The sequence below is a fragment of the Tachypleus tridentatus genome, chromosome 8 (genome assembly GCF_004210375.1).
Source record: "Tachypleus tridentatus isolate NWPU-2018 chromosome 8, ASM421037v1, whole genome shotgun sequence".
In the NCBI taxonomy this organism is placed as follows: Eukaryota; Metazoa; Arthropoda; class Merostomata; order Xiphosura; family Limulidae; genus Tachypleus; species Tachypleus tridentatus.
The window spans coordinates 109575063-109600514 of NC_134832.1; the positions used below are offsets into that span (position 1 = coordinate 109575063).

The 25452-nt window shown below is 32.1% G+C and overlaps 1 protein-coding gene across 3 annotated transcripts in view; it reads left to right on the plus strand.

Annotated features, from left to right (window-relative positions):
• The window catches only part of LOC143223197 (cell adhesion molecule Dscam1-like), a 71861-nt gene that overhangs the window by 20693 nt on the left and 25716 nt on the right, over positions 1-25452 (plus strand). For all 3 annotated transcript variants that reach the window (XM_076450796.1, XM_076450795.1, XM_076450798.1), the window contains exons 5-16: positions 3032-3325; positions 7953-8228; positions 8998-9405; positions 10443-10601; positions 11780-12064; positions 12536-12655; positions 16523-16693; positions 17769-17916; positions 20071-20219; positions 22098-22229; positions 22454-22621; positions 24350-24420. In XM_076450796.1, the coding sequence (XP_076306911.1) occupies positions 3032-3325; positions 7953-8228; positions 8998-9405; positions 10443-10601; positions 11780-12064; positions 12536-12655; positions 16523-16693; positions 17769-17916; positions 20071-20219; positions 22098-22229; positions 22454-22621; positions 24350-24420 (2381 nt within the window). The remainder of the gene's footprint in view (positions 1-3031; positions 3326-7952; positions 8229-8997; positions 9406-10442; positions 10602-11779; positions 12065-12535; positions 12656-16522; positions 16694-17768; positions 17917-20070; positions 20220-22097; positions 22230-22453; positions 22622-24349; positions 24421-25452) is intronic.

The following is a 25452-nucleotide window of genomic DNA, read 5'->3' on the forward strand; positions in this document are numbered from 1 at the left end:
CTTTTAGGCATTCTTGCAACATATCTAATCAAAGTTCCCCTTGATATTTTACTCCAAATGTCTCTAACACACTCACATGAAAGTTTTTTGGAAGTAGCTTTTGATTTTTAAGTTTGGTCTGTCAAATTCCAGATCTGCTCATCTGGGTTAAGATCGAGCCTCTGTGGGAGACCATTGCAATAACTATATACCTCTAACAGCTTCTTTTTTCTTAGTTAAGTAACTTCTTTATAGGTTGGAATGGTGTTTGGGGTCATTTTCTTCTTGGTAGTAAAAATCCTTTTACTAATAATACGCGATCAGTGGGTGTATCATGATGTTACTTGCACTTGTCCATAATTTATCCTATTTTGCACATATCTCCTGTAATTTCAGCAGCAAATATCCTAAATATATGACACAAAGCTTCGTGGTAGGTGCTATACATTGAAATAAATATCTTTCACCTTTCTTCCACCAGACGCACAACTTATGTTTTGAACCAAATATTTCAAACTTGGACTCGTCCATCCACAAAACTCTCTTCAATCGTAAACAGTCCCTTTTTTGTACTCTTAAGCTAATTCCAGTTCCTTGCCAGTATTTGAAGAGAGAAGTAAAGTTTTCCAACTGCTACGTGACCAAATATTCTATTCTCATTGAGTTTTCTACATACTGTAAACCTGGAACATTTTCTGTCATTTGGTACATGGTCGTTTATCTCATGCTTGAGATCAGCAGCAGTCTTTCTTCTGTCCTGAAGGCTGTATAAACAAAGATGTAATTAAATTTAGGTGTTTTGCCTCTTCCTTTTTTATGATCAAATATACCTGTCTCTGTTTCACGATCTATGTTATGCTTGACAGTTTCTGAGGAGCATTTTATAAATAAATTTATTTATTCTAATATATACTAGTAGCATATGCTAACTCTTCACTAGCTTCTTTCTATGAAGTTAAGACGCTACATGAGGCACTATGACAGTTATTCCAGATCCTATATTTTTATTAGTATATTATTTCAAGGAGAACCCTTACGATATGCCCTTGGTACGAGTATATGAGAATTTTAGAGAATGATAAGTATTTTTACTCTGGTTAATTCATTTGTCAAGAGAGATCAGTGAAGTATTACCATGGTATTGAAATTTACATTCTGTAATAGCATAGAATAATTTTTCCATAAAATTGAAAGGATGACAAGATATTCTCTTGTCCTAACACATTTGCACAGTACTTTAGATGTAACGAAGAATATGTGTTTAGTTTCACCATGAAGAGCTGTAGTTACTGTTAGTCTGAAGTAAGAATTAAAGGTTTATTGACTTAAAATTAAATTGCAGCTATATATATGAAACGTACCTACAGGTGCAGTTTGAGTTTTTAAACTGTTTAAAATGTTAAATTAAAAAACAGTATTCAAACTTCTTCAATAATAAATATTATTCGTCCTAATCCAGCTGAACGTGTGTATGAATCTCACTTGACAGTCAGCCACACAGTGAATTCAACTGTTATGTCTTATATCGTTATAAATTATTTCAAGGCCATACTAAATTTTAAATATAATTGTTACCGAAAATGTTTAATAAGCAAGTATAAAACAGAAAAACGAAAAATAAATTTGTTTTTTTTAACTGTTTTGTAACGCAACTCTTAAACATGACAACTAACATTGAGATTACAGTAATGAAAATGTATAATTTTAACTGTAATTAAGAACTGCCACTATCGCTCCATTATTATGTCCCTAACAGTTATCACAAATAAATACACACATATTTAGAATTGGAATCATGTTTAAAGTTCATAACAAACACGTTTTCTTTCACGTATATAGTCCTTCTTTCATGTAAATTTTGATACACTTTTATTGCGTCAAAAAAGCAGAAACTGGTGTATAATATTCTACAAACACCTTAGGGTTAGTATTTGACAAATCTGCCTTGCATTTCGAAAACTTCCCAGAAACTCAAAATGTTTTAGTTCTCTTACTGATACTTAAAGACAGAGCACAAATACGGACTCTTTTTAAAATGCATTGTATTATGAAAACAATTAAGTGAACTGAGAAGTATTATTAATTTTTGAATGAGAAAGTGAAACAAATATTATAAACATGACGTTTCCTGGTGGACATTGTTTTAGTTTTTTCGCTCTGGCATTTTGTTTTTTACTTCACTTGCCTAGTTTACTGTTATCTTTTGCAGGAGTTCATTGCACACTGAATTGTTGTATGATTGATCGTTTTCAGGATAAATGTCGTGTTAGGAGTGTTTTTTTATTAATCATGACATCATAATAATAATACAACGATACTGTAGTGTTTTTTATCAGCCATGATATCACAATAATACGATAAAACTGGGAAAGTAATTTTATTTATCTATCTTGTATAATAGAAATAGTACCAACATCATATTTATTAAATATTATTAAATTCAGAATTAAATAACAAAACGTTTTGTTTGTTTGGAATTAAGAACAAAACTACTAATGGTCTATCTGTGATCTGCTCACCACGAACATCGAAACCCATTTTTTAGCAGTGTGAAGCACCGTGGGGCAACCAAATGCTTCAAAGTGTTTAAAGCATAGTAAGAAATGCATTTGTTTAATTATAATGAGTTTTCGCAACGTTAGGTAAACTAAACACTTTCTTGTATATACGTGTATATTGTATATTACTCCGAAACAGAAAACATAATTCACATGTTTTTTGATATTTTTTACGATAGCTATAAAGGACATAAATTTTTCTAATAAAATACAAATTATTTAAGGATATAAACTAGCTTACAATCAAGTTTAATTCACAGAATAACCTTCAATAATTAAACAGAGAAATAGGTAAACAGATAAATAAAAACGAAAAAAGTAAACAAGTTTTGTAACGATTAAGTTGTACAGTACAACTAATTACTTTTAGGCATTTCTGTTAAAATTTACAAGTTTTAGCGAAAAAAGTTGAAGTCATCGAGTTATAATACCAAATATGTTCGTTTCAACCAAAGCTGATTTAGATAATACGTGTGTTCGGTTCTCTCCTGCAGATGTCCATAGCCCTATTTCGCCGAGACTGATTCATTCTTTACAAGCTGTGCAAGGGCAGAAAGGTGAATCTTTGTCTCTACCTTGCATAGCACAGGGAAATCCCGTTCCTCACTATCAATGGTATAGGCTACACGGAAGAGACAAGATACCCCTCTTTTCAGGATACAGGTTTATTCAGCATTCGGAACTCCTCGTCCTAGAACATCTCTCTCTGGAAGACAATGGCACTTACATATGCGTGGCAAACAACAGTGTTGGAAAGGTTGAAGCTCAAACTATCGTCTTTGTTTCTGGTAAGTGTTCTGTATGTTGTCTCACAAATTTACTGACATCTATTATTTGACGTGAAACACGGATCAACTATTGTATTACATGAGAGGTTTATTTTCATTAAAAATGAAAATAGTTTAGGCTCAAGATAAGCACGAATCAGATGAGAAAATATCACTTTCATATTAGTCTGAAGTACAAGTGACTTAAGAACAAAAACAGTTCTTCCAAGTTCTTCTACATTCACATAGTTTTATCCACAAACTTGCAAAAAGTTGATATTTAGTTAGTACCATTTCGAGCTTTATTTAAAGTCAGTTCAACTGTTTTCTCATTATTCAAGTATAAACAAGATCTGAGCTAAGTAAGTAGCACTTTTTACTAACCAACAATGTTTCACTGTTTAATCTTTATTAGAAGTAGGTGTTCATTGTATGTGCTGTTTTTCCATAATTAGTGTCATTGATGTTACTACTAAGAGTTAATTGCTCCATATAAAAACAATAATATTGGTTCATTGTTGCCTTCTTTATCACACAATACTCTATTAAACATTATAATTGACTACGCACTACTCTACACCACATTATAATTGACTACGCACTACTCTACATCACATTATAACTATAATTGATGCTAGCTTTTTCGAATAACACCAATGTCGACCTTCGGCCACTGAAGGATAGAATTTCTACACATACTTTATTGTACAAGAACGTTGACTTCGAAGACCACACTTAGGAATGTTAACTTCCCAAATGTCTATTAAAGATGCGTCTAAGAACTTGACAGGTATTTAGTGAAAAATAATTATTGTGACTCCATTTTCTTCAATCAATTTTGTCATGAAATCAGGTGTTTGTTTCAAGATGTAGCTGGAAACTTATACTGGTTTATGAAGCTTCGTTAATTTCAAATTATTATTTATCATATTGCTAATAGTACCAATATATATGCCTATCTTCTGCATAATGTATTTTTTGGCCGAATGGGGCTCTTTTGTTACTTACTAGAGAAATTACTGTTCTAGATTGTGGACTGGATTTGTATAGTTTCGGAGCGAGCTGTTAATTTAAAAGCTCAGATCTGTGAGTTTCGCCTCTACCATAAGAAGAGTTTTGTTAAACTCTTTTGTACTTTATTCTTTACATCGCTTAGCAGTTTCGGTATTCGAGTATCTTACCTCGGTAAGGACTGTGACGTAGGTCTTTACCCACAAGTTAGCATTACGCTGTGAAAAGATCGAGAATTTGCCATGAAACAAACATATTTACTAACCACTTTGACGCCCCACGCTAGTACAGCGGTAAGTCTACGGATTTGCAACGCTAAAATTTGGGGTTCGATTCCCCTTGGTGGGCTCAGCAGAGAGCCTAATATGGCTTTACTATAAGCAATACACACACACTAACCTCGTTGTTCGTAGCACTGGCACCAGGATAATTCATATCTGCCTTAATACTCATCTAGTTTAGGATATACAAATCGTTCTTATAAGGCGTGATTTATCATTTTAGTATGTACTTGAGACTTCAAACATATGAAACATTTATCTTTTAATTTGATCTGATGTCTAAGCTTTACTTTGCTAAAAGTTCATCATGACATTCAGAACGTTATTTTTATATTGTTTCTTTTGATTGTTATTTTTATTTTGAAGAATAACTACTTTATTTGATTTCAGTTTACACTATGCATTTAATAAAAAGTCTCAATGGCAAACGTTGTTTTCAATTCTATCACTTAATGAGCTTTTGGATAGTCTAAAAACAGTAATTTATAGTTATAACAAAGGTCTTTTCTTAAGCTATATATTTATGTTAGAAATAAGATTACTAGATGTATTATATTAAAATGATTTTAGATATGTAAACCAGCACGTCATCTAACAGTCACAACCGATACATAGACGTAGTGGAATGGAATGTATCAATTATACTTTGATGTTGTTTAGTACTTTGTGAGTACTGTGACATGAAAGAAAGCTGACCACTTTGGGAAGGATATGTAACAAACCTTTCTGACGCAAAGTATTAATACTCTCAGATCACAATAAGTTGCTCAGATCAGAAATTTAGAATTTCCAGTTAATGTCAATGGAAAACAAATGAATATGAATCAACTTGTGGCAAGGACTTTCCAAAAAAGACACCTGCAACAAGTCGTACCACAGCTATGTTTAGAAAAGTGCGAATGCTTATAAAAGACGAAGATTCACAAATACTAAGTTCGTGGTAAAGCCGTTCACTTGTCTCAAACAACAGTATGCAACATAAGTAAGAATGATATTCATCCGTAATTAAGGACAACAAAGTAAGAGTTCACCAAGATAAGGCTTCAAATCATACCTTTTTTTCAACTGTCGCACATCACAAACAGCTGGAGATTGAAGTAAGTACTAATGCTATTCCATACTAATTAAAATATACTGGTCAAGTCTCCAGACGCAACACCTACAGATTTCTTTGGAATCAGAATGTTGAAACAGATGCTGAGGAATCGTCGTGCTTGTATACTGGATCGATTATTAAAAAAACACTTTTGAAAATAGAAGTTACGTTGCAGAGCTATTTTCAAGATGCACAGTTCACAGATATGGACTGTAACGATATGGTGATGGTCCATAATCGTTTTAATGTAACGTACTTTGCCCTCTCACGTAGATTCGCTGCTCAGAACTTACTTTCCAGGTGAAACGTACGATTGAAGGAAAAAAAACACAACAAAACAATTTCAACATTTGTACAAAAGAGTCGGTACCAGTACAAGGAATAAAGTAATACTTCCTAATAACCTATTCAATAACAAGTGTGTAACAAGCTCACAAAAGGGAAGGCAGGTAGTCATCACGACCCACCGCCAACTCTTGGGCTATTCTTTTACCAACAAATAGTGGGATTGACTGTAACATTATAACGCCCCTATAGGTGAAAGGACGAACATGTTTGGTGTGACGGGACTGGAATCCCCGACCCTCAGATTACAAGTCGAGCGCCTTAATCACCTGGCCATGCTGGGCCTAACACAAAGTGAAAGAAATGTACGTTACAAAAAGGATTCAAATTAACATTTAAAATATTTGCTTAAATATTCAGTTTTAGCATTTCTTTTGAGCCTTAGTAAATTCCAATGATGGTAAAATGAAACTTGAAATGATACACGAAAACGTATAGGTCTCAAATAGAGAGCAATGCATTCTAATAGGTAATGGTTCCTACTAAACTGGTTTTATTTCACAAATTTTACAGCATCACGTTTCCCAAGAGAGAGTGATGTAATACGTGAACTTTATTCGATGAACCATCACGCGCCAGCTCTATAATACATTCTTCCAGCTTTTCATCTTTACGACCGATGTGAGCCATGCTGAGCAAATGCTTAATACATGGAAGCGGCCAAGAGGATAAAGCGTCTTTATAAAAGCTAAAATGCAAGATCATAAAAACCAGAAGGACGACACTTCTTAGGCTACAAAATGGAATTTCATGGACATTCAATGACATCAACATTTAGGCAAAAGAAGTTTTCGTGAAAAGAAGGTATTATCGATCATATTAGTAAAATCTTGTATCAAATCCACGCGTTATTATAATTTATGTGAAAGTCGTTTACGTATGTTCAGAGCTATCAAATAGATAGGTGGATAGGCAGATAGGTAAGTGAAAAGATGAAGATATAGATACTTTTTTTTTTTAAATGCAACATTTAGTAGGGCCAGGACTAATGTCAGATTAGTAGTTCGAAAAGTTAGTGTTCGAAAATGGATAAAAAAAATTCTATAGCTTATATTAAAATATATATATTTATATAATTTATGTTTGTGTAAAATTCAAATTTCACTGGAAGATATTGTGCTCAGTAATGTCATAATTTCACTTAATAACGTCTTTACATAGAAGTTAAATAACTTATTTTTTTCGCACGTTCTGCGTGTTTTCCACAGCGAAGTCACATCGGGCTATCTCGTGTCTCTATCGAGGGGATTTGATCCCCTGATTTGAGCGTTGTAAATCTTTATCTTACCGATGTCCCAACTGGGAGATACGTATGTTTTAATTTCAGATAGAATAAACAGTCAATGCTTTGGACCAAATTAAATATTAACACACTTCAAACTACTTGCTAAGGCATTACTCATATATCATAGCCTGATTAAACAATGAATTGTATACCTACAAAATACTAATTTAAAGTTTCTTTAATTTATAGTAGCAGATCAAAAAGTGACGTTTTAAAAAGTATTACATCTTTTTGGAAACGTCACTGAAGGATTTCCTTTTGAAGACAGGGATCTTTACACTTCAATGCTTCCTCTGTTTTTAATCAAACGTTTGTTAATTACGAACAGCTTAAAACTCCTCTTGCACATTACAGAAAATTGTTTTGTATGTGATATGTATTGTTTTTTGTATTTACTGCATACTTTTGTTGAACATATTGTATGCATTATTTGTGTTATTATTGTTTATATTCTCCTTATGTGTTTGACTTATTTTTTCGAATGTATTGGACACTGTTAATTTATTTAAGGTAAATTTATATTATAAATTTTAATGTAATCAATGAACAGAACTTTCTAGCAATTTAATTTTAAATATAAATATTAAGATTTTCCTTTTCAATGTTAACTACACTTTGTGATTATTATAGCACCCTTCAAAGTTGATCTACACCCACATGTTCTCACAGCAAATTATGGCGACTTGATAACTTTTGGGTGCAGCGTATCTCCTCCGACAAACACTGCAAAAACATTAGTTTGGTTTAAAGACGGACATCCCCTATCGGCAAACACGAGAATTATGATATTAGATAAAGGAATCTTAAATATCCATTCGGCACAACGAGAAGATAAAGGAATGTATCAGTGCATAGTGACGTCAGGCAGAGTTTCAAGACAGGACACAGCAGAACTAGTTCTCAGAGGTGAGATCAACACTTTTCTCATAAAGATAATTTAAAACTTAATAATTAATGGCCGATCTTAACAGAGTTCTCTCCACCAGTAATGAGTTGAGTAGTTGGTATAAATTATTTAGAAAAATGGGCTAACTTTCGTAAAATGCTAGATCGGAAGTTTTAGATCAGAAGAATAATTAAAAATCTACAAGTATAAATAAAAGTAAACATAACAATAATAATGACATAAAAATATTACGGGCTAATTTATTATAACAATGGGTATTGTTACGTAAAAGCTTTCTTTTGCAACAAAGCAAAGCTTTTAAATAACTCTGACTAAACCTTATATTATATAACCAAATTAAATATGGCATATCTCAGTAACATGAACAAGCCCGAAATCAGCGTTAATATCTAATAGAAAAAATATATTTGGTGACTTATGATCAACTTGTTAAAGAAGTAATTTTCAATCAGTACTGCACATAAACTAAGGGTTAGCTCTCCTTGGAAATCAGTGGATTTATTTCTTGAAAGTTTCGTTCAGGTAATGGAAAGAAAAGTCGATCATATTTTTTGTTTGAGAAATTGCCGAATGTTGAAGTGACTTTAATGTAATGAAAGACTGAACTTTCATAAACCATGGTATGGTTTTATATTTTTATGGATTTTCATCATCTTTATGCAAAACAAATTACAAGGATAAGAAGCAAACGTTGACATTTCCTCTACGTAACTTTTGTGTGTTATTATGTTTTATGGCATTAACTTTTCATACATAACTTATTTTCAGAACAACACCCTAGATTTCATTTTACTTTTGAATCCACTGTTGTCCAACCTGGTTCAACTATCTCAATGAAATGTTCTGCTTCTGGTATTCCACTTCCACAAATTACGTGGACAAGAGATGGAGTTATGGTACCGGAAGTATATCTGACCAGAATTGGTGACTACGTCAGCAACAGGAACACAGTTAATAGTTACGTCAACATAAGCTCTGTAAGCAGTTCGGACGGGGGGATTTATTCGTGCACTGCGGAAAATATAGTTGGTAGAGTTACTTATTCAGCAAGATTAGACGTTTATGGACCACCATACATTCGACCAATGGACAACATAACAGTTTTGGCTGGGAGGTCAGCTACTGTGCAATGTCCTTTTAGTGGTTTTCCTCTGAAAAAAGTTTTCTGGGGAAAAGGTAATAACACAACTTGTACTTTTGTTGTCAAAAATAACATAGTTCTTTATCGTTTAAAAAAAAATAATGCTACAATTTGGAATTAAAACTTCTAACTAAAAGAGTAGAGCTATTATAAGCTGAGATTATTTTTTTTAATATCATGTGTTCTCTTTTTATTTCTAAAACCCATTAAAATAATTGAAAAAGACCAAAATTGTTATTCCCCCCGTGGCACAGCTAAATGTCCGCGGACTTAGAACGTTAGAACCCGGGTTTAGATCCCGTGGTGTGCAGAACACAGATAACCTAATGTGTAGCTTTGTGCTTAACTTCTAAACAACAAAAATAATTGATATTAAGAACTAACAACATCTGTGTTTGACAATAGGCATGTATTGCAGGCATTAGAAGGGAAATATGAACTTGTTCGTTTGGTTTATAAGAAATATGAGTATTATTTATTAACATCATCTACGTTTAAACAGAAGAAGTTAATAAATAAACAAAGTAAACGAAATTATTTTATCAGAAGTTACAATTTTTACAGTAAGAAACATTATGTTTTTAAAACAGGTACGACGTTTCGATCACTGTTCTAAAAACATAATGTTCCTTACTATGAAAATTGTAACTTCTAATAAGTTAATACTTAATAAGAAAGTAAACTCAAAACAAAACTATTTATAAGTAAATGAAATCTAATTATTTCATAAGAGTTAACATAAATTTAGTATTTTTGATGTTTCGAACTTTAAACTTCATGCGTGCATCAAATTTAAATCATTTAAAATATTTTAATGTATATTTACACCATCAAAATAATTACTGTCAGTTTTCCTGTTTTCCATTTCATGCTATCAACTAAAGTCACTATGGGTCTAATAGGAAATAAACGTTTGTAAGACGTAAAACATACGTTAGAATTTAAAAAAAAAACTTTTATTGAAACCATTCTCTTTTAGTACTACATATTTTAGGTAGACCTTTCTTATTACAAACAGTTAGTTTTTTTTAACACATATTTTTTTTAGTAAATAAAATTTATTTCTTCACAGGTGAGAAGAGGCTTCCTTACAATCACAGACAACGACCATTTCCTAATGGTACCTTTATGCTAGAAGATATTGAACATCAGGACTTTGGATGGTACTCTTGTGTTGCTACAGATGGTCAAGGAAGAAAGGCTAAAAAAGAGCTTTGGATAGACGTAGCAAGTAGGTATAAAACTGTTTATGTGATATAAAGGACAATTATACGCTGCAATAAAGGGTAATGGCTGTTTGTGTGAGTCCAAAACAAGTATATCTTTCTTAAAAAGTAAAATGAATTCGACAAAAAATTTTAGCAAAATATATTAGATATGAAAAGGGACGATTCGTTAAAAATCTCGGGATGAGATGAAATACTGAATGATAATTAGATAAGATACATTGTTTATGATAATTTATGATAATTTGATGAGATACATTGTTTATGATAACTAGATAAAATACATTGTTTATGATGACTAGATAAGATACATTATTTATGATAATTTATGATAACTAGATAAGATGCATTGTTTATCAAAGTTAGTTGATTATAAATGTTTTGACTTTCAAGAAATGACAAAGATTCTTATTTCGATTTTCCTACTAACTAAATTCAATCAAGTCTTACAAATTTCCGATAGTGATTTTACAAATCATTGATTCCTCTATGTAATCTTACAGGGTTACGGTTTAATTGTTTACGTTTTCGACAAATCGATTTTTTAAATATACAGTATAGTAGTTACTATTAAAATGTGGCCCGGCATGGCCAATCGTGTTAAGGCGTTCGACTCGTAATCCGAGGGTCGCGAGTTCGAATCCCGGTCGCACCAAACATGCTCGTCCTCCCAGCCGTGGAGGCATTATAATGTGACGGTCAATTCCACTATTCGTTAGTAAAAGAGTAGCCCAAGGGTTGGCGGTGGGTGGTGATGACTAGCTGCCTTCTATGTAGTCTTACACTGCTAAATTAGGAACGGCTAGCGCAGATAGCCCTCGAGTAGTTTTGCGCGAAGTTCAAAAACAAACAAAACAAATACTATTAAAATAAGTTTAACATTCTTTTGTTATTATATTATGTGGCATATATAACTCAAGGATAAACATCTCTGCTATATCTAACTCATTGATAAAAAGTCTGCTATACCTAACTCAATGATAAAAAGTCTGCTATACCTAACTCAATGATAAAAAGGGCTATATCTAACCTTGGTCAAATAACATAATTTTATATAGAGAAATTTCTTCTTCGTGTTACTAAAATTCAGTACTTCTACTTTAGTGAATTTCTAGGTTAATAGAGTTGTTATAATATATCATGGTTTAGTCCATGTATAAATACAATTATTATTTTATTTTAGCGCCACCTGTAGTTGAACCTTTGAAGGTATCCAGTTACTTATCTGAGGGTGAAAGAGCGTCTGTGATGTGTGTTGTTTCAGCCGGGGATCTTCCTATTTCTATACACTGGAAAAAAGACGGAATGTCTTTACCCTTGGACTTAGAGGCTTCTGTCGTTTTGGCCAATAACTACACTTCTATACTCTCCTTCCCAGTAGTACGACACGAACATAGAGGAAACTATTCGTGTGTAGCATCAAACCCTGTTGCATCACATAACGTCACAGCAGCCCTTGACGTCAAAGGTATTAAAGTAAAGAATTTATTTTTCCTTAAATAAGAAACTTTGAAGCATAGTTATTTTATGAAGCTAGATAAGTTTGTTTTTAAATAAACTGGTATAGATATTATCAAGATTTTTATTTGGATATATCTAGAAAATTATTATATTGGTTTCTTTTGTTTTAACTCTATTAAACTAATATTTGAGCATCTTTTATTAAACACATCATTGTCTCAGAAATTTCAGTTTTTTTTCTTTAAGATAAATGTTCTCTACCATTACACACAAAAGACATTATTTCATGCACCACTGACAGTATTCAGAAAAATTCTATTAAATCGAAAGAATGACGCCAAGTTTGTCTGCAGATATACACACACACACAGTAATCCTTACAGTATTGAAGTGTAAGATATCTAACTGTATAAGATGAAGGATAAGCTGTGACTTGAGATATTCCCCTGACAATTGTTTTTGTTCTTCCATTGATCAGTTCCTCCTAAGTGGAAGCACAAACCCGTTCATCAGGCTTCTGTTGTTGGTCATAAGGTACTTTTCAACTGCCAGGCCGAAGGATTTCCATCTCCTGTTGCCCGCTGGAAGAAAGCTTTCGGTAAAACGTTTAGTTGTTTCACTTTCCTCAGTCTTTAGATTTAATTTTAATGTATTTTCAAAGTTCATATTGTTATCTATTTCATACATCAGCTGTACCCTGGTGGTGAGTACCATTACTACTCCATCACAAAGTGTTAGTTCAGTAGTTCCTAAAATGTACGAAAATGAAGTGAAGTAATAGATATTTCTAATACAATAACATTGTATATAGCGTTTCATTTTAAATACACCAAATAATGTGTTAAAATAAGACTGAATTTCGCGATGGTATAGTCTTCAATTTGTATCAGTGTCGTATTGTATATGTGTTCTTTAGTTATTCCACCATCTTGTCTTCCTCTTTGCAGGAACAAGAAATTTCATAAATGATGTTTTTGCACTTTTCGTCTGTCGTATTTTGTTTCTACCAACACTGATACACTTATTTTGTAGAATTTTCAGCGTATAAATTTTGAAGTTTCTGGCTGGCATTGCTTTTGATTTTTCGCTCATATTTTGTGTATAAGAAGGATAATTATTGTAACAGATTTTGTATTTTTTCGTGCTGTTTTTCTATATTGTTGAAGAGGTAGACATTCTGTTTGATACATTGTATAATGTGAAAATGCTTTGATCTGATGTATTTTTTGTACCAAAATTTTTCAGCTCTATTGTTCAGTCATTAGATGACACTGCCGTTTATGGAAAGTGGGTGGTGTATCTGAAAGTTTAGGTATCTGTCGGTAGGAGTTAGTTTTTCTATCCACTGAAGTTGTGAATTTGTCGTCACGTATTATGTTATTTTCCATTTTCAATGTGAATTAACTTATTTGGCTTATAGAATTGACTTGTCTCCAGAAAATAGAACTAAGTGTTTCTACCTACGTGGTTGGATGACATCTGTCGTCTATAAAGCATCTGTAAAAATTGATTTCTTTTCAGTAAGTGTAAGTGTTTTTTGCTGGAATTTTTTAATATTCGTCAGCACTAGAGAAGTTTGAAAAACTCGCGGTAAGGCTTTTTATTTATTCAGAGAATATGTTGTACTGAAAGTTACTTCGATGACAACTTTAATACTCGTGTTAGTTCTTGACGATAAGTAATCGCTTAAGAGTTTCTGTCGAAGTAACATTGAAAAACGAAGCTGTCATATCAGAACTTACGAAGATATCCTGAGGTTGTTGAGTTATTGAACAAACTTTTTGGAGTTATGCATGTGATGTTATATGCCGCTTTGTATGGGTGACAGTAGTGATATCAGGAAGCCAGAAAAAGTTATAGCACTAACAATAAGAAAAGCGTTGTGTTTGTGGATTTTAGAAAACCTGTAGAGCTTGAAAGTAACTACTGGCACATCACCATCTTAATCTTCTTTGATGGAAACTTTCCAGTAAAACTCTACTGTTTATATAAGAGAGTTGGCACCCATTTTCATCCTTATTTAAATCATCGATTAAAGAGTGCTCATTTACAATGTACTCTCAGAAGTGCATTTCATATAAAACCCAATCAAAACAAGGATATTAAGGTACTCCAGTGTTAAAAGTTAATTTTTTTCTCAGTATTTTTTAACTTTTTTTCTTCTTATATATTTTTGTTTTGTTGCAAGCGACGATATTTCATTCACTTGGCTTTATTTTTTATTATAAAAAGAAAAGCTATTATACTTTTAATTTCTTTATCTGTTGTGCATAAATTTTAATATATTTGTTACCTCTTTTAATTTAGTAAGTGATTTATAAACATTATTAATGTTAGTCTTAACGTTTTAAGCAAAGTAAAAATAGCACTTAAAGGAGAAATGTCTACATTTTCATTTCTTTTAAAATACAAAATAACTTTTTGAATTCAATGAAATTATTAATTAGGTGTATTTGTCACTTCAAACTGCACTAATAGTTCCTGTTTTATTTTCTTCTACAGTGAAATAGAAAAAATGAATATGTTTGTTTTGTATTTAAGCACAAAACTCCACAAAGGGTTTGTTTATTTGTTTGTTTTTTGAATTTCGCACAAAGCTACTCAAGAGCTATCTGTGCTACGAATAGTGGGATTGACAGTAACATTATAACGCCCCCACGGTTGAAAGGGCAAGCATGTTTGGCGCGACGGTGATGCGAACCCGCGACCCTCAGATTACGAGTCGCACGCCTTAACATGCTTGGCCATGCCAAGCCTCCACAAAGGGAGATCTGTGCTTTGGTCTGTTCTACATTTGTTTGGTTTGTTTCGAATATCGCGCAAAGCTACACAAGGGCAATCTGCTCTAGCCGTCCTTAATTTAGCAGTGTAAGACTAAAGGTAGCTAGTCATCACCACCCACCGCCAAATCTTGGGCTACTCTTTTATCAACAAATAGTGGGATTGACCACACATTATAATGCCCCCACAGCTGAAAAGGCGAGCATGTTTGGTGTGACGAGAATTCGAACTCGCCAATCTCAGTTTTCGAGTCGGGTGCCTTAAAAATTAGACCACGCCGGGTTATCTGTGCTCTGTTCACTGTGAGTATCGAAACCCTGTTTCTAGCAGCATAAGTCTGCAGACATACCACTGGGGCGCAAAAATACATATCATCACAGATTTCTTTAAAAATACAACATAAGTACTGGTAAAGTTTTAACTTTATAAATGAATATAGTAATGAAGTAACTAACGTGAATAGACATCCAGAATGTTGTATATAGAAGTTTTAAATTGATCGACGCGATTGCATCCAACTATGAGTTCTTGAGAAAAAAATTCGATTTTCAGAACTACTTTTCTTGAAGACCCTCGCTAGCTTATAAATAGTTAAGGGTCGTTGAACCTTTAAAAATGGAAAAATCATAAAAGTTTTGAAATTATTTTTTTTTTAAATTGCTGAGCAACTTTTTTAGTCACTTCCGTTAAGGAGATACGAAAAACTGAAAACGAAGAACAAGTTTACATATTAGATGTATCTACAGCAAATATATATCATTATATTAGAGTTGTAGTCGGCCCGTCATGGCTAGGTGGTTAAGGCATTCGACTAGTAATCCGAGGGTCGTGGGTTCGAATCCCCATCACACCAAAAATGCTCGCCTTTTCAGCCGTGGGAGCGTTATACCGTGACGGTTAATCCCAGTATTCATTGGTAAAAGAGTAGTCCACGAGTTGGCGGTGGGTGGTGATGACTAGCTGGTTTCCCTCTAGTCTTACACTGCTAAATTAGGTACAGATAGCCCTCGTGTAGCTTTGCGCAAAATTCAAACCAAATACCTGTTGTTATGATTTTTTTTCGTGTACTTACTTACTTACTTTGAAAATAGGAAAGCTAGAAATTTTAGTGATCAAATGAAAACGTAACCTCGTGAAGGCAAATAAATTTTACATTTGCTTGAGTAGGTGTGATTACAAGAAATAACGAGAAGAAATTTAGCCATCAAAACAGTTACCTTAACAATTATTAGTTAACCATTAAAACATTTTTATTCTTCAAGTCATCTGAGGTAAGTAAACTTTTCTCAGATTTTGCTTTATCGTGATGTTATCTTTGTGCTTGAAAATCAGTTGTGTTAAATATAAACAATATTAAAGCCGCTAAATCTAAACGTTAGAAATCATGCTTGAAAGTTTAAACGGAATGGATGAGTGCTGTAAACGTTATACATCTGAAAAAATTATCCTGATTTAAGTTTTATTATTCTATCTCAATAGTGATCACGTTTATTATTCGTAACTTACAGTCTTTATCAATTTATTATGTGTTGACGATTTTTTTACCAACTACCATATCTTTAATCGGTTAAATAATATGCATCTGTTCTCTTATGTATTTTTCATTGACAATATTCACTTTTCTTCTGTAATATTTTTGGACTGTTTGTTTTGATCTTTGAATAAACAAATTGTTGTTTTCCAGGAAATCATGGCGAGTTTCGAGTGGTTATCAGCAACGCCAACATACAGATTTTAGAAAACGGTTCTTTAGTAATCCAAGAAGTTACTCCTGAAGATTCCGGTTCTTATATGTGCCAACTAACGAATGGTGTTGGTTCAGGACTTAGTACTACAATCGACCTTTCTATTCATAGTAAATGAGAATTTCCAATTATTGCACATCTTATAAATGATAGATACACTTTAAATTGATATGTATTTGAAAAACAAAACATTGTTTAAGAATACAAAGTTAAACATAGATTAAATGCAGTAAATTATTTGAATCATCCCTCCCTATCAAGCATCTAAACGTAATTACGAAAGTCAGCATATAACTTCATATTTTTAATACTGTTGCTGATTTTAGTCTAAAAGAGTTAGTTTAAGCTAAACTGGTTCTTTACACGATGACTATATGCTGTTCACTAGATGCTGTTGTTTATAAGTAAGTACAAAGCTACATAATGGGTTATCTGTGGTCTGCCCACCACGGACATCAAAACCGGATTCTAGCGTTGTAGTCTTCAGACATTTTGCTGTGCCACTGGAGGCGCTAGTCACTAAAAATGAAGGTGGTTAATTAATAGCGCCCATTATGAACTCTGAGCTACTGTAATCGAAGACCAGAATGTGACAGTCACTCTTATGCCTATAGCCCCAAAGTGCAAAGCGTGGACCCATGTAAGTAAAATAATTGCTTATTTTTGACTATCATCGCACTGCTAGTACTGATGTGGGCTAGTGATTAGCTTGCTCGTACTGTGACTTTTTACTTTACGATTCGCTACCTATTTCCATAGAATCGCGTTCCAAGTTTTAGTGCGCTGTAAAAATGACAGTCAAATTACGCGTTTTGCCTAGACAGGAGTAGCTGAAGAGTTGGAAGTGAATATTATTCAAAAGCTACTTTATTTTAACTTATTAGTTCAAAATTAGAGACGAACATGCGCACAAATAAACTGCTTCTTCAACATTCACAGCTCATTTCTAACATATTCGATCTAAATGTTCAGTTCTTTTTGATACTAATATTCTTCGCCATATATCTTTTGTCAGTTATCTAACATAAATTTAGTTGTTTCATTGTGTTGGATTATTTAAAATTGTGCATTCATTTTTAAACAAGTGTCAGTAAATAATGTTATGTTAACCCTAATCTGATCCTATAATATTAAATCTATTGCATGATGTTTCCGTGGAGTAGTATTCCCCTATCTTTCCTATAGTTGCAGTACACACGGAGCAAAAATTTAAAGTCTACACAGTGAAGGAAGGAGACAGTATAACTTTAGAGTGTCGTGCTCGTGGAGAAAATCCTATTCAAGTCACTTGGACGATGGATCAGGTTCCCTTTCATCCAACTAGCAATCCAAGGTAACAATACGTTAGTAAAATTTTTAAGAAGAAAAGATTTCTTCTTAATCTGCACTTTCAGAACTAATACTTCTGAAATTCGACGTTTCTCTATTCTCTGGGGTCTACAGACTATTGTTTCGTTTTCACGAGTATAGCATTAATGTAGTAATGTCTTAGTTGTAACAGCATTAGGTTCTTAAATAAAATCGAAAGAGTTGTTATTGTGTTAAAACTGCTCATATTTTTTTAATTTTATAGAAATAAATACAAAATATCATATTTTGTACCATAAACTTTGAAATTTAAAGGTTGTTGGACTTGAAATATTGTTGCAGAGTTTGTTATTTAAACACTACATATCACGACTTTTTGCATAATACGTCAAATACCACAGATTTCTTTCAAAAGAAAGAGCTTTCGTAAAAATTATCATACGATCGTTAATGTAATTTTTCATTTATCAACCATCAGGTTTCCGACAGCGTATCTGGAAATATTTCGTGTTTAAAGAGCAGTTTTTGATCATAATAACTTATTTATCTTCCAGTTATTCTTATATTAAAACTTAGAAACTTGTTTTTTATTGATAAGACCGGAGGATACATTAAATAAAAAAATTGAGAAAAAAACAGCATTATTTAATGTGACGAGCTTCAGAAGCGGTTATAAAAATACAACGTAAGACAATGTTTATTGGTTTAAACTGCAATTATGCAGAAAACATGGATAATAAAACAACTTCATACGGGCATCATATTTTCAGTTGAAGTATAAACACCTGTAAAATTATCCATGACAAAGAGAATTAATTGAAATATTTTTAAACAAATATATACATATCCTAAATACGGTCACGATTGTACGTCTTATTTCTCTTTCACTTAGTTTCTGGAAGTACTTATGGTTGTAGGAAGAAATAAATTAATGATTTTTATAGCTAGCTATAAAGAGCCAGCTCGAAAGAGCTATCGGATTTAAATGGTTTAGCTAATAATTTCTAGTATTTTAATAATAAAAGTATATTGTGTTATGAACAAATTAATGGAACATACTAAGACATCTGTATGTATCACCTTTTTTAAGGTGATTTAATTAACTGTTTACTACCAAGTTATTAACATTTTAAGCATTTGTAAAAACAGGTAATAAAAGTTTTGAACGTGTGATTTATATGCTTTTGTAAGGCTTGTTATCCGACGTTTTGTATTTTGGTTTATTTTTTGTAATATTTATAAAAGAATTTTAATAAATTTTGCTTTTTTTGCACTATGAAAATTTTATGAACAGCAACAAAATGTAAATATTTACCGTATTTCATTTCATAGCCTTTAAACATATTGTTTAGACATACAAAGATAAGATGGTATTCCTAATACAGTATTAACCCAACGTTATTTAAAAAAATTTTATAGTTACATAAGAATGCTATGGTCGTAAAGTTAATCCTATAACTACATAAATTTAACTTTTAGAACATTGTAGTAGAGATTCATTCAAATGAGCTTTTATAAAGAGTTTCAGTACGTATGCTAGTTCACTAATTAGATGATTAAAGTTTGAATTAAACAAATAAGTGAAGGGCAATGGTCACTGAAAAAGGAACATTTACCGAAGTTGTTAATAGTATCTATTTTAGTTGTTAATAGTATCTATTTTCGTTTAGGTAACTTTCAAAATAAGAACGAAGTAACAATCGCAAAACACGTAATGAGTTGCACGAACGAGAATTCTTGTCAACAGTTAATCATTATTCTATTTTAAAATTCTACATCTGATTTATTGCCTTAAAAAATTTCATATTTCTAGAATATGAAGATAAATTATAAACACAATCGCTTCAATTAATTATAAAGTGTAATAATAGTCCAGTAACGCTGTTACAACATTGATTATATATGTACTTTTAACACATACACGTATTTGTATATTGTTATTACATCTGAGCATCGATGTTACACGAAATAAACTAATTTATCACAAGAAACCTGATGGATATTCTTTAAGAAATTATGAAGAATATTTGACAAACACTGCAGAAATAAGTTTCAATTTTGACACAAGATTTGTTTTTAGTAAACGCAAGATTCTTATATTTGTATAATATAAAAAAATAACATATATTCTGTAGAAAGGAAAATGTTGTCTCTTGCACTGACTGTACATGTTCTACAGGTACATTTTTAAAGAAACGATAGAGCCCGAAGGTAAAGTTTCGATGATTAAAATAATCTCTATTAGCCGCAAAGAGTCGGGTCTCTTTGTTTGTGATGTGGAGAATGCCTACGGGAAGGATGAAACCAGATTTCAAGTTGTTGTTCAAGGTAAGCGCGTGCTCTTTAAAATAACCTAATTTATCATATTTGTTTCCAAAATTGTCTCGCTAAGCTACACAAGGACTGCCTTCTCATGCATGTGTCTAAATTTCAATTAGAGAGAAAGTAGCTAGTCAATAAAAATTACCAACAACTCTCCAATTGTAGGATTTGAGCTTCACTGTGATAGTAAATCTAAGGCCCCGGGTTTTACAGTCCGAGCACACTAATGACTAGGCTGCGTCCAGCTATCCATCTGTTTATAAATCAGATGATTTGTCAAGTAATTTGTTTGTATAATAACTTTGAATAAGTGAAATTTTGTATAAAACTTATACTTGAATAAACTTTATCTTTGCTTATTTTTCATGAAAACAATAAAACGATTTTTGATAGCGTTATATTGAATTTACTACACATGTAGTTTTGAAACTACAACGAAAAACACTGTATAATTTAATAAATAATCAACTTGCAAATGTATTTAGTGAAATTTATGAACTTTTCAAAAATAAAGTAAACTTTTTATCTAGAACAATAATTTAGCTGATACAACAAGGAAAATTTCTTTTCTCTCTCTTAGAGCAATTCTAAAATTGATGCAAAAGGTTTTAAAAGTGTAAACATATTTCTTTGGTCTGTGAGATGGAACAGTTAAACATTACAGTACATAAAAAAGGTATTGTAAATATCTTATTAAAACTCATAAAATAGTTCCACTAAGTGATTCCCTGATATACAAGAACATTGGCTGGCTCTATGACAGAATTTTGGATTCATACGATCCAACAAAATATTCCCAGCACTTTATGCTCTGGGTGCACTATAAGAGTGGCGACAAATCCCTTGGCATAGATTAAAGGTGATAAGGTGCTGCTTACTGACTATTCATCCTGAGGTTAATGTTTTAAAGTTAGGGACAGATTTGGCATAAATATGAAACACAAATACAAATGCTATGCACCAAATAAATAAGGGTGTAAGTGACGAGAGAACTTAACCAATAGTGTTGCTAGTTGTTTCGATCAGATGTATAAAAAACATAGTCTGTGTGAAACGTAGTCACGAACAAAAGTACACAGTTCATTATCTTGTTAACGGACGAATAGATAAGACCAGCTTCACTGCTATAGCAATTTTGGATAAATCAGCTCTTTTTTTTCGTAACCAAAACCATAATTCTTTATATGCTGTAGTTATCCCTGATTAGCTTGGGGTGTAGCTTTATTGCGGCTCTAAATGCTCTACTGTGCTAGATCTCCCACTTTTGTGAGGAACACCAAAGGCTCCTTTCTGTGGGAATGACATAATCTTTAACTTTGCTCCGTTAAACAGTCTTCTTATACAAATATATCTTTTAGAAAATGCCGAGATAATAACCTCCAGCGATAATATTCTAAGGCTGTGTGGCAATGTAAATAGTCGAGAATTCGTAGTGAATCAAAGGTACACGTGCGAAACATGTTGCTAGGAGAGCTACGGCTGACACCTTCAACGACACGACACCGTATTAGCATATGAAAATAATTCTCATAAAGTGCAATTAATTCTTTCCACTGAAACGTAATCAGGATATGGAATCTTTAGCAAATGAAATGGTGTTATTTTTCAATGTGCTTGATAAAATGTTTAAGGTTCAATAAATACACCTAGAAAAATTATTTTAGAAAATTTTAAAGGACATTGTTAATAACTGAAGTCAAGTCATAAACAACAATTAGATATTGAAAAACATGAAGTGACATTCATTGCTCTTGTAAACAGAAATGTCAGTCTTGATATAATAGGAAATAACGGCACTTGTAGACACAATTCCTGTGTAATTCAATATAAGTTGAACCAGTCTATGAAGAAATCTATGAGAAAACAAATGATGATAAATTACAGAAAGACCAGATCCTCCCAAAGACTTAAAAGTCAAAGATAAGAGCAGCCGCACCGTGTCCGTAATATGGGTCCCACCTTTTAATGGAAACAGTCCAATAACAAAGTATTTATTGGAAACCAAGTCGGAAGATGGTAAGATAAAGTTATATTTACTTCGGCAGTATACAGCCTGTAGTTTATAGATCTATTTACTTTGTCCTGATATTAATTACTTTATGTTCACTTATGGGATGTATTTTAGCTTATACAACTTTCAGAAATGCAATCATTAATGTGATCTTACTTTACCGAATTTAAGTAAATATTTAAATTGTAAGATATTTAACATTTTTTTACATTCACTCGCTATTTTGTAGGTTTTTGGAATGGAGATAGTGATGTCATAGCAATGGAAGCATTTAGAACCGAGTACACCATTCAAGACTTGTTGCCGTCATCAGCATATCAAATACGCATGCGCGCAAATAATAACCTCGGTACCAGCGATTATACTGACGTAATAACGGTTACCACTGATGACGAGCGTAAGTAACGGTGGAAAAAATACTTTTCTCATCGTAAATAATTTATAATTTACTACTGTCTTGAGGAAAACAATTAATATAGATAAATTTAATAAATAAAAGAACATTATCTCGACTATTAAGTATTATGTTCATGTGCTTGAAATATTTGTGCTGAAGAATAGGTTCACAATGTTATTCGTTCGAATTTTGTTATTTTATTCTAAGATCATACTGAATAAGTATTATATTAATCATTTAGCATTCGAGCATTTATATCCTTAATCAGAAGTAGTTGTGTGGAATAAAAAAATACGCTAATCTAGAAATTAGAAAAAAAAGTCTTAGTATTTTTTAAACTAATACTAAATAAACTATATTATACTGGAATTAGAAATGAATTATGTGAGATGTAACTCAAAGAAAATAAAAAGTAATATTTTTTCCAAACCTCAGTTCCACCACTTACGCGTGTTAGTTGTTAAGCCTATAAAAAGAAGTATTATTTATATCACATAGAACGTGCTACTGTTGTTTGTGTTTATTGTGTTCATTTATGTTACATAATCGTAAATCGATTATATCTTATTTATGCAGGTTAATGTTTGTTTAACTAATTGAACTGTAGAGAATATCTTGTAGTATTAGTTAATTTTCAACATTTATTTAATGTGATATTAAGAACTATAGTCCTTTTTTCAAATAAAATGAAATAAAAGGATAGCAGAAAAACACAACAAAAGAAAAAGAGTAAATAGTCAAATATCAAGAGATATACATTTAGGTGCAAGCGGTTTTTGCATATTTTGTATTAAAACAACATTAAGGACTTCAGCCTTTTCTTAATATCTGATTTTATACATTTTATATTAAAATCGAGATTAGGAGGCTCAACCTTTTCTGTAAATGTAGTTTTACACATTTGTTTTGTTAAAACCGACGCTAAGGTTCTCAGCACAGCACTTTCTTTAAATGTCTTTTTTTTACAGGTCTTAATTGTACAGACTCGCTTCTGATACGAAGAGTATCAAATGACTTCAATTCATGTTATCATATTCAGCATTTTTGATAGTAATTTCAAAATTCTTTTAAAAATGACTATGCTGAGGAAATCAGTTAAGCGATTTATTATTTCTCAGTGATAATGGATGCAGAAAGAAACTTTTGTGGTGGCGCAGTGTAGCTCATCTGTGTTCAAACAATGACTTAAAATTCCTTAAACAATTGAAAGGGAATAATAGACGACGTTTCTTTATCATGCATCTCCAAAAGACTTGTATTAAATGGGCTGAAGTGACCACCTTTTTGACATGAAATCTGAAAATTTTATATTGAATATGAATGTATTATCCAAGATCATTCAATACCTAATTTATTTTCCTAGTTTAACGGGGTTGAAAATATAATTCAGTTTTATTGTCAAGTAAAATACCTATTAGCTAAAAATATCTTAGTTTTGTTGATCAGTAAAATATTTTACAGCAAAATAGTATGGAATAATTCTACATTAAAGTTAGCATTCTACTCTAAATTATTCCTTCTTGTTTTAATTATTAACAGCTTATTGCAAACGAAACTAATTTTAAGTAACAAATATAAATATAGATAACCCAATTCGACACCATTTTAACCCTAAAAAGGTTAAAATCGTTTCATAAAGTTTGTTCAGTTGGTGACTTGATACTTTGTTTTCCTGTTCTACGTTTCTGAAGAAATAATGCCTTACAATTTTTATTTTACATTTCTCAGCCCCTGGAGAAAGACCTCGAGAAGTAACGGTTTCTGCCAGAGGATCTCGGTCAGTTTATGTAACATGGAAAGTAAGTCGTAAATGTTCAAATGGATCAAACACAAAATCTGGGTTGACAAATACAAGAATTAGTGTATACATTTTTGTCAAAAGATAAACGATAATTAATAGTATGTTACAGAAGATTATCAGAAACAGTAATTTCAAATCCACTACAAAAATTCCTAATTGTAGCCCTCTGTCAGGTATTAGTTAGGGCACTTTAATTGCAACCTAGAATCAATTTAGCTATGGAGGCGTTACAATCTGACAGTCAGTCCCAGTTTTCGTTGGCAAATAGTAGCCCAAGAACTGGCGGTGGGTGGTATACTGATTAGCTGCGTTCTCTCTTGCATGTCGCCACTAAAGTAGAGAATGGTTAATGCACATAGCTCTACGTGAAATTCAACGAGTAACTAAATTGTCAGATATATATGTAGTACCAAATAAGTAAATGCCATTTGATTTAATAATGATTAGATTAGAAGTATGCAAAATATGTACAAACAAACTTCTACAAATATGAGATCTTGCATAATGAATTACAGAAAGGATCTTCTGTGTGGTACTAAACTCTCAATAAGATAATATATTTATTATTGTTTTATTTCTTGCTTAATTTTTTAGCTACTAAGACGAAGTTAAGCATCACCTTTTGCCCAATGGCTCGGTGTAGTATATAGGCTGTAATAAGAAACGAGGGTTAAATAGGTAAGCCCAAATAGTTTCTTCACTTGTTTCGTCTGCTCCAGCAAATTCTCTTATCAGACATCATCATAAATATGATATTTATATTACTTAAGTGTTCACTTGTTTGCTTTAGCGCAAAGCCACACTGCGCTATTTGTTGTATCCATCACGGGGAATCGAACCCTCTTTATCCAACAGAGACGTATTATTTCACTGATTTTCAATACTACTTTCTTACTTTTGATATAGAATGTATATTGAACATAAAGTAAAAATAAAAACACAGACACTAGAAAAACAGGAAAAAGTTAGCATTGATACAATACATTTATTTAAAACTTAACCCATGGATTAAAAAAAATGAAATACAATT